Below are 13817 nucleotides of genomic sequence, written 5' to 3'. Positions count from 1 at the left end.
GGCCACTGAATCTTTATTTTAAAAAAAGAAAAAAAAACCCTAGGTGATTCATAAGAACCTAAAGAAACTCTAGTTTGAGTCTCCCACAGGACAGGTCTTCCTTCTGTCACAGCTCTAAAGCTTTGGAGAATCTGATGCCATCTTTCCCAAGTCCTCTAAGATTTTGCCTTTATGTTGCATTTTCTTGACCTTTCAAGTCTCCCCTATTTTCATACACATACACATTCCACACCCTCTCACATTCCTGCCAGCCTGATCTTGTAATCAACTCTTCACCTCTCTCTCACAGTCTTCAATAAAATGGCTCACACTATGGCTCTATTTTTAATTTTCTAAAATCACAAGTAGTATATGTGAGATTGACTGATCAAGCAGTAAACATGCACTTCCAACTACCTACCAGACATTTCCCGCATGCCCACCTGGCAAATCCTTATGCATCCTTCTAATTTCAGCTCAAGTATCACCTTCCAAATAAAGCCTTGCAGCACCTCCTCCAAGGATCCAGCTACTTATCTATTATAAATTTTACTTATTTTCTTATATAGCACTTGTCCTCTAAAGATTTTAAGAAAAATAAAAAAAAATAAAAGCATGTGGGAGTGGGGTGAAGGGGAAACAAAGAATGAAGAAAGAGTGGAGGGGATGAGTATGATGCAATAGGGAGTAGTGGGGTTTGTTAATCTTAAAAGAATGGATGAACAAGAGTTGGTCAGGTGAAAAAGTTTTGACCTAACCTTCCTTTTTTTCTTTTTTTGGGGGGGGGGGCAAGGTAAGAGGGTCATTTCAATAGAATACAACTGGGTTTGAGCTTTTGTGTGCCTAGTTGAGTGGCACAGAAGAGAAGGGACGGTTAGTAATCAGGTTAAAATGGTAGGCAGTTGCCAAAATTTTAGGAGCAACAATTACAGGTTTATTACAATTTTTCTCTTTTCATATTTGATAATTATCTGGTTATGCTATTAGGCCAGGCTTGTTAAAAACCAATTTCCACTTTACATCTAGATTTAAATGACACATTTACCTAAATGATTTTTCAGGAACAAGACACTACCAATGAAAAATTTTAAAGCTACATTTTAACTGCATTTGGCCCCAGAGTTAAGAAAACAATGATTTCAACAGTATCATCATGCTCATGGGAAAAGTTTTTAAAAAAAATCTCTTCTATGAAGCTGGAACTCTGAAAAACAAAATGTGCATGGTACTTTCACATTTGTCCTCATTTTATCTCACCACTGAGAGAAAAGGAAAAGTTAAAAATGAGATTATAGTATGATAATGATAAAATAATAAATAATAATAAAGATTATTATAAACTAGGAAAAGTGAGAAACAGGAAAGGTAGCAATTTCCTTCATTCTAAGACATATTTTTCATACTATGACTTTTGAAGACATCAGGATAGATATCACACTACTGATTTAATATCATCTTTTTTGTGGGGAGGGTCATATTAAGTGTACCTTACAACTGTGCATACATTTGGGATTAAGGAAACACGGTAAAGGATTTTGGCCAAAGTTGGTTAAAAAAGTGGCAGAATCGGGCTAAAAAATCCTACAGTCAAGTTATTAATGTATATTAACATGAACATAGTGGCCTGTTTGGCTATTCTTTCATTAATTTAACTAAATGTACAGGGTCTTCTACTAGGCTCTTCCTGAAATGCAAAGCTATACTAAACATCTTTTCTGCTCTCCAGAGGTATATAATCAAATACAGATGTCTACACAAGTATCTATAAAACAGTCTGGCATTAATATCAGAAAAATACAAAGTGTGAAACATCCAGATAAAGGAGTAGTAGTCACTGCCAGCCAGGATACCAGAAAACGCCTGACACATCAAAAGACCTTAATGTATGTTGACTCTGAAAGCATTATGGAAGACCTGGGTTAGACTTTGAAGGACTGATAGAATTTCCACAGAGAAGGCACGCCAAGCAGAGGGAGCAATAAGAACCAGGAAAAAGCACAGAAATCAGCCACTGGGCCTCACTGGCAGAAGGCAGGGAATAGTGGGAAAGAAGGCTAGCAAAGAAAACAGAGGCTAAAATAATGGAGTTCCTGGAAGGTCAAACTAAAGAATGTGAGCAGAGGAACAGTCTCCTAACAGCCAGGTTTCACGAAGATTAATGTGACAGTAAACTAGATTGGCTGGAGTGGGGAGAAAATACTGCTGTCAAGTATTCAGCCTGGGGGTTATTTTTGAAGAGGGCAAATTCCAAGAGCACAGAGCACCAGCTTGCTACAATTTGTAGCTCCACTACTCCCAGAACAATACCCACAGTAGGTGCTCAGTTAGTAAGTTGAAGGAAGGCAACCTACAAAGGATAATTTGCATCTTCACCACTGCTAAATGTCTACATTCACTCTTCTTTCTACCTCTCAAACACATTCATATCATAATTAACATAAATTCCCTCTCCAACTCGGGTTTACAGCCTAAATAAAACTTTTCTAATAGGCTTTGGACCCACTTCCTTCTCCTTCAAAACATGCCACAGCTTTTTAAAAAAAAGTACATACATTTGCTACTAAACATTTGCAAAACATTCCTCTACCCAAGGCATTACATAGAAAACCATCCAGACTCTGCACAGACACACATCAAAAAAACCTTGCTAAAAAGACATGTTTACAGCAGCAAGTTTTTTAGGCTGCAATCAACATGCTTCTTGTGTTACTTATTGAATCTGCTACATCAGTAGTGCAACCACAAACTGCTGCAGACGTTTCCAAAGTTCTGCAAAGGGCCCAAAGTTGTGCAAGAGTCCTCACTGAAATCAGACTCTGGTATATAAATAGTTGTAACACCTGAACAAGCCTTAGTTTTATTATTAGATTCAAAATAATGCCAAAATCACAGGTATTAAGTATTTTACAATGAGTCTGTTTACTTATCTGTGAAATATACTCAGATGTTATTTCAAGTGAGAACAGCTGAATTTCTTTCTGCTTCCAATGTACATCGCGTCACCTGGAAATTGGTTGTTGCGACCCTCAATCTGATATATCCAAGAAATCACAGTGCCCCCAACACACGCACAGGCACACTACACGCAAGCACACACCCAGAGCATTGAACGGCCTTGCATTACTACCAAATAACCCCAGTTTACACGTGGCAAAATCGACAGAACTTTTACGCTTTAATGACCTCGAAAGGGACTCCCCAGCTGCCAAGCGATGGGCCATGACTTATGCTGACTTGGGATCTGAGGGTGTTAAACACATTTTTTTTTAAAGGTTCCCTGCTCTCCTTCTCAGCTGGCTGTCTCCCACCAGAAGCACTTTGCCCAGCCCCTGACGGATGCGTGTAGGATGGAAAAGGTGGGACTGATCAGGAAATCCAAGACCCTCCTCCCATCACCTCCGGCTCTCTTCTGCCTGCCTTTTTCTTTCTCGAGGGCGTTGAAGAGACCCAAGGTGAGGGGCCCTGGCGAGGGGGTGCAATCATCTAAGTCGGGCCCTGACCGCCCTCGGCTTGGCCGCTCCTCCTGTCACACAGTTCCTAGATCTTAAGCCGCAAACTGCTGCCGCGACCCCCAGCTGCAGGGCTGTCCCGGGCGGGAGCCGCGGACAGGGCCTGGCCAGGCCGCGGCCGCTCGCAGTGCCCACGTCACCAGCTCCAGCACTGCGGAAATGGAGCGGGGCGGCCGGGAGGGAGGCGCCGGGCGGCGTTGGCGCCCGCGCCCCTGCCAGACGCCGTTTGGCCCTCAGCCCGGGCCCGGAGGCCGCCGACGCCCGCCTGGCCGCACCCCGGGCCCTCACCTGTGTCGCCGATGATGATGTACTTGAAGAGATAGGCGTACGCCATGGCCGCGGCCGCTCGGTGCCAGGGCACACGGCTCCTCCTCCTGCTACTGCTCCTCCTCCTCCGCGCCCCTCACCCCGGCGCCACTCGGCCTCGAAACGCCAGGCCCCGCCCGCCGCAGCCGTCGCCGTCAGCCGCCGGGAGTGAGGGGCCGAGAGGAAGCCGGACAAACTGACACCCGCAGGGCCAACAGAGACAGCTCCCAGCCGAGCTCAGTCGAACAATAACAGCCGCCGCGGTGCTCCGCCCCGCCTCCGCGTCGACCCGGAAGTGCTGCGGCCGTCGGCGCCGCGGAGGAAAGGGGAGGAGCCCCGCACGCCGGCCGGAGCCCCGCCCAGCCAGAGCCCCGCCCCGCCCCGCCGGAGCCCCGCCCAGCGCCGAGCCGGCCGCGCCCCGGCCGCGCCCCGTCCACCCCGAGCCGGGCTAGGCCCGGCGCCGGTCGTTCCGGCACGCTTCAGCGGGCGACGCCGGCGGCCGGGAGACGCTAGGGGAGGGGAGGGAAGTGGAACGTTCGGTTCCGTCGCGGCGACGCGCATGGGCGCCGACTCTTTCCGCCTTGCAGTGGTGGTGTGGGGCACGTGTGGGAAGGCGGAGGTAGCGTTCGGTACGGGGCCCCGCCCTGGGCTTATGAAAAGGTGTTTGAAAATGGTGGGTTGGAGGGCGATGATATTTCCGTGTTTGGGGACCAGGGCTTGACAGGGAAAATGGAGTTATTTGTAAACTGCAAACCGTAAATCAGAGAATGTGAAGTAAATTATGGTATGCCCTATGGTGGAATATTACACGGCTCTTAAAAAAAAGCCTGACAGGCAAAAACAAGGCACAGAAATCGGTGCATACATACATGTTTATATGTATTACTTATCTAGAAGATATATAACAATTATGTTATGCTAAATAGTTATTGTAATTATGCTATTATGCTAAATATGTTCATATACTTGTAAATTATACTTTATTGTCATATAGATAATATATATTTTTTTACCATTTTATAAAAAAAAAATGACAGAGTTGCACCGAAATACCCGTGTGTGTGTAGTCAGCTGAAAGGAAACACAACTGGCACCAAGGGGAGGGTGGATGGGCATGGAGGAAAGATCTACTTTTCCCTGAATTTTTCATGTGCAGTTGGAACTTTTTTGCAAGTGTTCATGAATTACCCATTGAAAAAATATGTTTAAAGGAAAAACAAAGCAACTTTTTTGTTCATTCAACCAACATTTATTAAGTACATACTATGTTTCTGCATTGCTAGGCATTGCAACTGAAGGCAGACCCTGTTTTAAGGAGCACAGTTTTGGAAGAGGAGGTAGTAGAGTTCGTTTAAGTGTTAGGATAGGTTACCTAGAGAAGATGCTGTTTGAACCAGGCTTATGGTTGATGACTAAGAGTTTGTGGAAAGGACAAAGGTTTGGGAATGGGAAGTGAAGTTCAGGCAAAGGAGCAGAGTCTGCAAAGTTCATGGCTCCATTGATGGAGTTGCTTGAGGAAGCTCATTTACCAACCCATATCCTCTAATGTAGTAGAGGATGTGTACTGAGTAGCATCACTCCAGTCCTGAGATGCACAGGAGTTGTAATGATAGCTTGCTACCTGGCAGTATAATCGGATGAAAACAGCAAAGACTCGATGTTCAAGTCCTTTGAGCCTCATTTTCCTTATCTGGAAAATGTAGATAATAACTGCCTCACAAAGTCAATTTAGGATCAAATAAGATATCGTATGTGGAGACATTTTATAAATTATGAAAAATATATACTTAATACATAACTCTTAGTACTAAATAATTATTTAAAATTACCTTGAGTTTGTATTTTATTTTTTTAAGATTTTATTTACTCACTTGAGAGAGAGAGAGCACAAGCAGGGGAGGGGCAGAGGGAGAAGGAGACTCCCTGCTGAGCAGGAAGCCTGACATGGGACTCCATTCCAGAACCCTGGGATCATGACCTGAGCCGAAGGTGGATGCTTAACCCACTGAGCCACCCAGGTGCCCCAAGAACTCATGTTTTAAAATCAGCTCCATTCCTGGCTTTATTTTATGTCTCTACCTTTATTTTCTTTCTATATTTAATTCATAATATTTTGTTATATTTTCTCTATGCCTATATGCTGTCTTAAATCCTCTTTGAAACAATACAGGGCATAAATAAAAACCACAAGCTTCATTTGAAACATTTGATTTAGCCCCCAAAATCCAAAAACAGTTTTCAAGAAAAATTCCTCAGGCAAAATGACAGAAATAAACCTCTTTTCCCCTAAGTGGTAGTGTACTTCCTGGGATTTTCCATTCAGTTTGATTCTCAGCTATTTCACTCCCTTGGGGATGAATTCTGATAACCTCATCTCTTAGTCTTACATCATATTTGGTCTGAAGGTCAAAACTGTGAAGTTTAAAGATTGTTAGACTACATTCTCTAAGGTCTCGTTGAAGTTCTCCACGACATTTTAAAATACAGTATTATATTGGAATTTTGCATTTACTGTTCCCAATCAAACTTCTCCTGTGCTTACATTTTCTCTGGTTTTGATTGCTCTCAGACTGTGGAAAGAAGAAGCAGTGGGGTAGTTGGGATGGGAGAGGGGTGGTTTGAAATAGTGGAATCCACAGGTTCTTACTTCAGTTTCTGTGGTTCCTTAGCTAGTCCTTGAATGCACGCTGAGGGCTCTGGGATCCTCCAGAAATAGTATGCAAAATGTTGTATGTGTTTGCATATATGTAATTTTATGGGGGAGATTCTTGTACGGGGCTGTGACCCAGAAATCATTAAGAACCACTGTGAAATGTTTTCTTTCAGCCATTTGTAAATGCCATGATGGAACTAACTTTCCAGGAAATAATCAGCTCAGTGTCAGTGTTAGAGAAAGAAAGAACTAGGTTCAGATCCTGACTTTAGTACTTACCAGTTGATAAATTGATGGATAAATCACCAAACACTCTAAGCCTTAGTTGTCTCAGGAGATGACACAAAGTGTCTAGCACAATGTCAAGCTCATAGTAGACATTAAATAAACATTCAAATTATTTCCTCCTTCCTTTCATCCTTTCCCTGTTCTCCACCTCCAACCTGTCATTAAGAATGATTAGGAGTTCCCATGAGCCCAAGAGAGACCCTGCCTTAAAGTAGACTATACTTTCTTTGTGCTAAGTCATGGGTAGCTTTGGCCTGATGAAGTCCACAGGACAGGTAATGTGTCATTTTAGAGGACAGAATTTTGTTCTGGGAAATGAGAGTAGATTTTTACAGAGGGAGGGTCATTCAAGTTGGGCCTTAAAGGGCATCATCTTTCATAGTTATTGCTTTAATTGATTCTTTTCAGGTGCTCCAACAGCCCTCCCCTTTGTTCTTTGCTCACCTTATCTACCTCATCTACCATTTATATTCTAGTTGGAGAACACACTTAATATTCCCTGTTTTCTTTTTTTAAAATTTTATTTATTTATTTGGCAGAACAAGAGAGCAGGAGAGCACAAACAGTGGAAGTGGCAGAAGGAGAGGGAGAAGCAGACCCCCCGCCAAGCAGGGAGCCAGACACGGGGCTCGATCTCAGGACCCCGGGATCATGACCCGAGCCAAAGGAAGTCACCCAACCAAATGAGCCACCCAGGCCCCCCCTCCCTATTTTATTTTCTATTTATGGCCTATTTCTGACCCCTTGTCAAAGCCAGGAATGACTATTCTCTGTCTTCCACTTCATTCTGCTTATCCTTCAAAAGTTTACTTGAAGAGTATAAATTTAATGATCACAAATTCATATCCTTAATCAATGTGTGTGTAGGTGTTTGAGGAAACTTTCTTTTATACATAGGCTATTCTTTTTACCAATGGACTGATCATTTGTAATAAAGGAGACCTACATAAGTGCACAGATGAAACAGTGAATATTAGAATAATAAGCTCATGTTATAAAATAGTAGATTAAAAAGTATAACTACATAAAATACTTTGAATTAATAATGAAAAAAAAAACCTTAAAGTGAGCTAAAACCCAGGACAGTAGTCTTAATTAACTACTTTTTTTTTAAAGATTTTATTTATTTATTTGAGAGAGAGAGAGCGAGAGTGAGAGAGAGCACAAGTAGGGGGTGGGGTGAAGGAAGGAGAAACAGACTCCCCACCACAGACTCCCCACCAAGCTGGGAGCCCAATGCAGGGCTCCATCCCAGGACCACAGGATCATGACCTGAGCTGAAGGCAGACGCTTGACCAACTGAGCCACCCAGGCACTCTAATCAACTACTTTTCTAAGTCCTTTACATTTGCCTGGTGTTTTCAGCAGAGAAAGTGGTCTAGAGAAGGGCCTAATGTTGAATTCCAGGAGGCCTGAATTACAGTCTTCCCTGCTGCTAACTAGCTGATTTCGAGAAAATCCTCTTCAAACGTTTTGTCATCTGTTCAATAGAGATAATAATTCTGGTTGCTTACACAATAAAACTGCTGAGAGGTAGATGTGAGAGCACTCTGAAAAGCATGTCATTCCCAGGAGCAAGCATAGATGCGAAATTGCAGGTGAATGATTTTTTGCAAATGTATATAAGTAAATAAAAGACCAACTACAGAACAGTGAAATATCAGCAGTATTTTATTATCTGCAATGTTAGTCTTTTTCGTCAGCAGAAACTACAGCGTGCAACTGCTTCAGACCCTACTCTCCATTTATCTCTAATGTGTTGTAAGTCTTGTGTTAACTGGTAGGCGTTCCTTGTTTTGGCAAATTTGGGGTTGGAATGAGAATGGGGATGCATGAGGCATTTATCTCACATTGGCTGAAGACAAAACCACTTCCTGTCCCATGAGTGCCTCAATTTCTTTTAATCTCTCTCCCTAAAGGTCTTCAAATTTTGATAAAGAGAAATCCATTTTCTCTCCATTTTTGAGGAAATGATAAGCAGGCTATGTCCCAGTGGGAGATGTAGACACAGAAAACCTTCTGTCACTGATGTCTTTTGAGTGAGAAGAGAACATAGAAAGTAAGTGGTACAGGGCATCATGAGATCACATTTCACCCCTCAGCTATACCCCCTCCCTCCAATGCACTCTTTATCTCTGCTTCGAACAATCTCACTGTCAGAATTTTAACATATAGACTGAAAGAGGGGAAAATGACCACCACAGAATCATTATTTCACTTGTAATCTGGAGAACACAGAAATATATTTTCCCACACTTTCTTATTTTTAAAAATAAAAATGATTCAAAGAACAAATATCTTCTTCAAAACTGAGATGCGATCTAAAGGCTCTCACATTTAATAACCTGCAGGGCTAATTTAGGTTTCTGCCAAGAATTACTGCTACACTTCTGTTCTTCTAAATTCTCAACTTGAGGGACACCTGGGTGGCTCAGTTGGTTATGTGCTGCCTTCAGCTCAGGTCATGATCCCAGGGTCCTGGAATCAAGTCCCTCGTCGGGCTCCCTGCTCAGCGGGGAATCTCCTTCTGCCCCTCCCCCTGCTTGTGTTTTCTCTCTCTCTCTCTCTCTCTCTCTCTCTCTCTCTCTCTCTCTCTCAAATAAATAAATAAATCTTTAAAAAAATTCTCAATTTGAGGAATCTAGGGATAAATTCTCAGGGACCTCTTCAAATGGGGTGCCTGGTTGGCTCAGTTGGCTAAGCACCTGACTCTTGATTTCGGCTCAGGTCATGATCTCAGGGTCATGCAATAGAGCCTTGCGTCAGGTTCCATGCTCAGCATGCAGGCTGCTTGAGATTCTCTCTTCCTCTTCCTCTGCCCCTCCCCCTGCTTGCGTGGGCTCTCTCTCAAAATAAATAAAATCTTAAAAAAAAAAAAAGAAGAACCTCTTCAGATAAACATGAAAAAGTACACTACAACTTTAAAACAGCAATAAACATTGATTCTCATACAATTTTTGTGCATTAGAAGTCAGAGAGCAGCTTAGCTGTGTGGTTCTGGCATGGGCTCTCTCATGGGGTTGCAGTTAATCTTTCAGCCAGGGCTGTAGTCCTCTGAAGGATTGACTGGGGCTTGAGAATCCACTTCCAAGCTGGCTCTCTCCCTGCTGGCTGTTGGTAGAGAGGTCTCAGCTCTTTCCTACATGGATCTCTCCGTAGGACTGCTTGAGTATCCTCGTGACACAGCAGTGGATCACAAGGCTAGAACCTCAGTGTCTTTTATCACCTAGCCTCAGAAGTTGCATGCCATCACTTCTGCTGTATTCTTTTGGTCCCACAGATGCACTATGATAAAAATATAGGAAGGGACGACACGGGGCATTAACATCTAGAGGCAAGGACCCCTGAGAATTATCTTAGAAGTCACCCTAGAAGCATCACAACCTGAAGAGATCAAGAAGTGAAAACAGGAATCTAATAAATGTCTCACCATCAGAAATCGGATACATTTGGGGTCAAACCAGGTCCATTTAACCTGTCTACAGTAAAATTTTACTATGGGGGTGCCTGGGTGGCTCAGTTGGTTAAGCATCTGCCTCCAGCTCCGGTCATGATCCCAGGGTCCTGAGATGGAGCCCCACATCGGGCTCCCTGCTCAGTGGGGGAGTCTGCTTCTCCCTCTGACCCTCCCCCCTCTCATGCCCTCTCTCTCTTACACTCTCTCAAATAAATAAAATCTTTTAAAAAAATAAAAAACTGTATTTCAGAACAGTTGTTTTGAGGACACAATATAATGACAAAGTAGCTCCAAAATAGGATTTTTTTAGGTTGCTATTTGCTCCCATCCCAAGTCCCTAATGATTCATGTGTTTCAACAGAATAAACAAGTTATTTTCAACTTCTCATTAACTTCTTGAATAGTTTTATGGGAACTCTATTTTTCTACCGACAAAAACTCTTGTACCCAAATATTACAGCGGTTGATTACGCATTTTAAGTTTGAAGTTTAAAAAAATCTAGATTAAGTGGAGGTAGGGGAAGCCTTTAGTTAAGCAAGTTTAAGATACAAACAAGTAGAAGTTTGATTATCATCTTATTCCCTGAAAGTAGTCTTTTCTGATGCTATAGGTTAGTAATCTTCATTAGAAGAACTGCAAGCTCACATCAATTTTGGAATCATATTTTGAAGTTTTCATTACTAGACTTAATGAAGAACATTTTTTACTCTTAGTAAATAGGTATTCACATTTTTTTGAAACCACACTTGACACAAATTGCACAAAAGTGTCTGTTAGCAAGAGCAGATTATTTGGCATTGATATACTATACTTTCTGTTAATTTTTCCTGTTGAAAAATTGATTATAGGCAGAACCCTCTTTGGAACTAGAGGGGTCTTCTCTGAATCAAGTGAATGCATTTCTGGAAGATTATCTTTCACTTCTTCCCAAAGACATTAAATCCAAACACGAAATATGAGATGGTCTCATCTGAACCCAGAGATAAGCCATTTTGCTTATCTATAGAACAGACTGATAACTAATTACTAATTGAAACTCCCAAACTGAATTACCTACCTTTTCTTTCTTGGAAACAAGCAGAGATGAGGAAGTCAATATATATAATATGTTTTATTATGAGTGACCCAGGATACAAGAAATAGAAAGTGGACTCCATAGATAGGCATTCCTCAATGAACATTTATTCACTTAAAATTTTGAAGGCACTGAAGTAAGCAACTATTTAATGATTAATTTAATATAGCTACATGAAAAAGAATTATTTGAGACCTGCCATTCATATGCCAGGCACTAAGAATACAGAAAGAGAAAGAGATTTACCTTGAAGCTAATAGAGCTGAAGTTCAGGGACCCTTACTTGCATGAAACCCTTCCAAGGCGAATATGTTCACACGGATAAGTTTCTTTTGGGGAGGGGTGTAAAATTAGCAAAAGTAAGATATTTAAACCTTAATCAGTAAATTCGGTTGTGACTCTCCACTCAGACTTCCTTTTTATCACATTTGCCTTTGCGTTGGGGGTACTACAGTACCTACAATTATTATTATTGTTTTGTTTTTTTTTTGGTACTGATTGAGGGAGAGTTGAATTGGGACACATTTGGCCTCAGAGGATACACTTATTCAATCACTTGTGTGTATAGTCGAATTATTGCAAGTTGTCCATTGTAGAAATGGTTTCCAAGAATATTGCAATCCCTATTGTCCTGATTCATACCACATCATATAGTGTAGAGATCATATCTCAATATAAGCAAGTTCTACTTAATGCATTTTCTATTACTGAGCAAACAAACAAATGAATCTTAATGGCAAAAAATATACCTATTAATTATGTTTCAATTCTGCAGGGCAAAAGTCTGAGCATGGTGAGGACGCATTCCCTACACAAGGCCTCATAAAGCTAAAATCAGTCAGCTTCGTTGCATTCTCCTCTGGCGTGCTTTTCCAAGCTTCCGTGGTATAGCAGGATTAAGTTTCTTGCGGTTGTAGGACTGACATCCCTGTTTCCTTGCTGGCTATTTTACAGGCACTGCTCTTAACAACTAGAGGCTGCCTGCATCCCTTGCCACAAGGCTGACTCCATCTTCAAAGCCAACAATAGAGAATCTGCTTTTCATTTTTTTTCCTTTTTAAAGATTATTTATTTATTTGAGAAAGAGAAAGAGCATGAGCAGGGGGGAGGAGCAGAGGGAGAGGGAGAAGCAGACTCCCTGCTGAGCAGGGAGCCTGATGCAGGGCTTGATGGGGGCTTGATGCTGGGTTTGGTCCCAGGACTCTGGGATCATGACCCGAACTGAAAGCAGATGCTTAACCGACTGAGCCACCCAAGCATCCCTGCTTTTCATTTTTAGTCCCTCATGTTTTGAATCTATTTTTGTCAGGAAGGGCCGGTTCCTTTTAGGGACTCAGCTGATTGGGTCTGGCCCACCCAGGATAATTGTCCCATCTTGAAGTCAACTGACTTGGGACATTAATTACATCTGCAAAATCCCTTCACTGCTTCATCTAAGTTAGTATTTGAATGAACAACTGGAAGAAGGTTTGTGTATAGAATGGAATGGAGGGCTTGGGGGCCATCTTAGATTTCTGCCCAGCACTGGACATATGTGGTTTAGTGGAAGGTGTACCTCTTATAAAGCTTTTTTAAAAAAATTAATTAATTAAAGTAGGCTCCACACCCAGCATGGAGCCCAAGGCAGGGCTTGAATTCACACCCCTGAGATCAAGAGTCCAGGTGTCCCAAAGGTTTTCAACTCAGAATATGTCTCTTCAAAGACTTGGAAGAAAAATTCCAGCATAAATAAAATGAAAATTTTTTCAAAAACTTGACACAGCTCTAATATACCATTTTAACTGCAATGTTTTGATTAAAACTAATACAAAATTACAGACTCCTGATTTATTTATTAGAAACTTAGAGGTTTTTATTTATTAAAAACAAAGCATTCATAAAATATTAACAGATTATACAATAAAAGTAATAAAGATGAGTGATAAAATTAATAAAAAGTATCCTGTAACAAAGGGTCTTATGGAACACACAAGTTGTTTACTACAAGGAAGAAGTAAATTTTGAAAAGAGGTAATAAGTAGGCTCAGTGCCTGTCTTGGACTCAGAGAAGAGGGGCCCTGCCCTGATCCCTCTACTTGAGAGCACCTTGCACATTACAAATCCTGAAGCACAGGAACCCTTGGATGGCTCAGTCGGTTAAACAATCGCCTTCAGCTCAAGTCATAATCCCTGGGTCCTGGGATCAAGCCCCGTATCAGCCTCCCTGCTCAGCACGGAGTACACTTCTCACTCTCCAGTTGCACCCCCCCACCCCATGCTCTCCCCCCCTCTCTCTGATAAATAAATAAAATCTTTTTTAAAAAACAAAAAACAAATACTGAAGCACAGAGATTGTGAATGTTCTTTTTGACCTCATAGGAAAATTTTGGTAACCGGCAGAGGACCAGACACTGAGAGGAGGATGTGTAAGGAGGCTGTCCCTGAGGCCAGAGGAGAGTAAATGAGAGCAGAAGAGAATGTTTGGGTTGGGAGGAAAGCCACAACCCAGCCTATGGAAGCCAGGGAATGGGGAGCTTCGTCCAGGTGGTCACCCCAAGTTACCCAGGTGA

The 13817-nt window shown here is 42.1% G+C and overlaps 1 protein-coding gene across 1 annotated transcript in view; it reads right to left on the bottom strand.

Moving 5' to 3' along the window:
* RAB2A (RAB2A, member RAS oncogene family) overlaps positions 1–4101 on the bottom strand; it is an 89752-nt gene extending 85651 nt beyond the window's left edge. Inside the window, exon 1 of the mRNA XM_025870633.2 lies at positions 3777–4101. Coding sequence (XP_025726418.1) covers positions 3777–3822 — 46 coding nt within the window. The 5' untranslated portion in view covers positions 3823–4101. The remainder of the gene's footprint in view (positions 1–3776) is intronic.
* Between the last annotated feature and the right edge of the window lie 9716 nt (positions 4102–13817).

This window comes from Callorhinus ursinus, unplaced genomic scaffold (assembly GCF_003265705.2).
Source record: "Callorhinus ursinus isolate GAN/ISIS: 27379988/994484 unplaced genomic scaffold, GSC_fseal_2.0 scaffold5, whole genome shotgun sequence".
NCBI classification, from domain to species: domain Eukaryota; kingdom Metazoa; phylum Chordata; class Mammalia; order Carnivora; family Otariidae; genus Callorhinus; species Callorhinus ursinus.
This window is presented reverse-complemented; position numbering and strand designations above follow the sequence as displayed.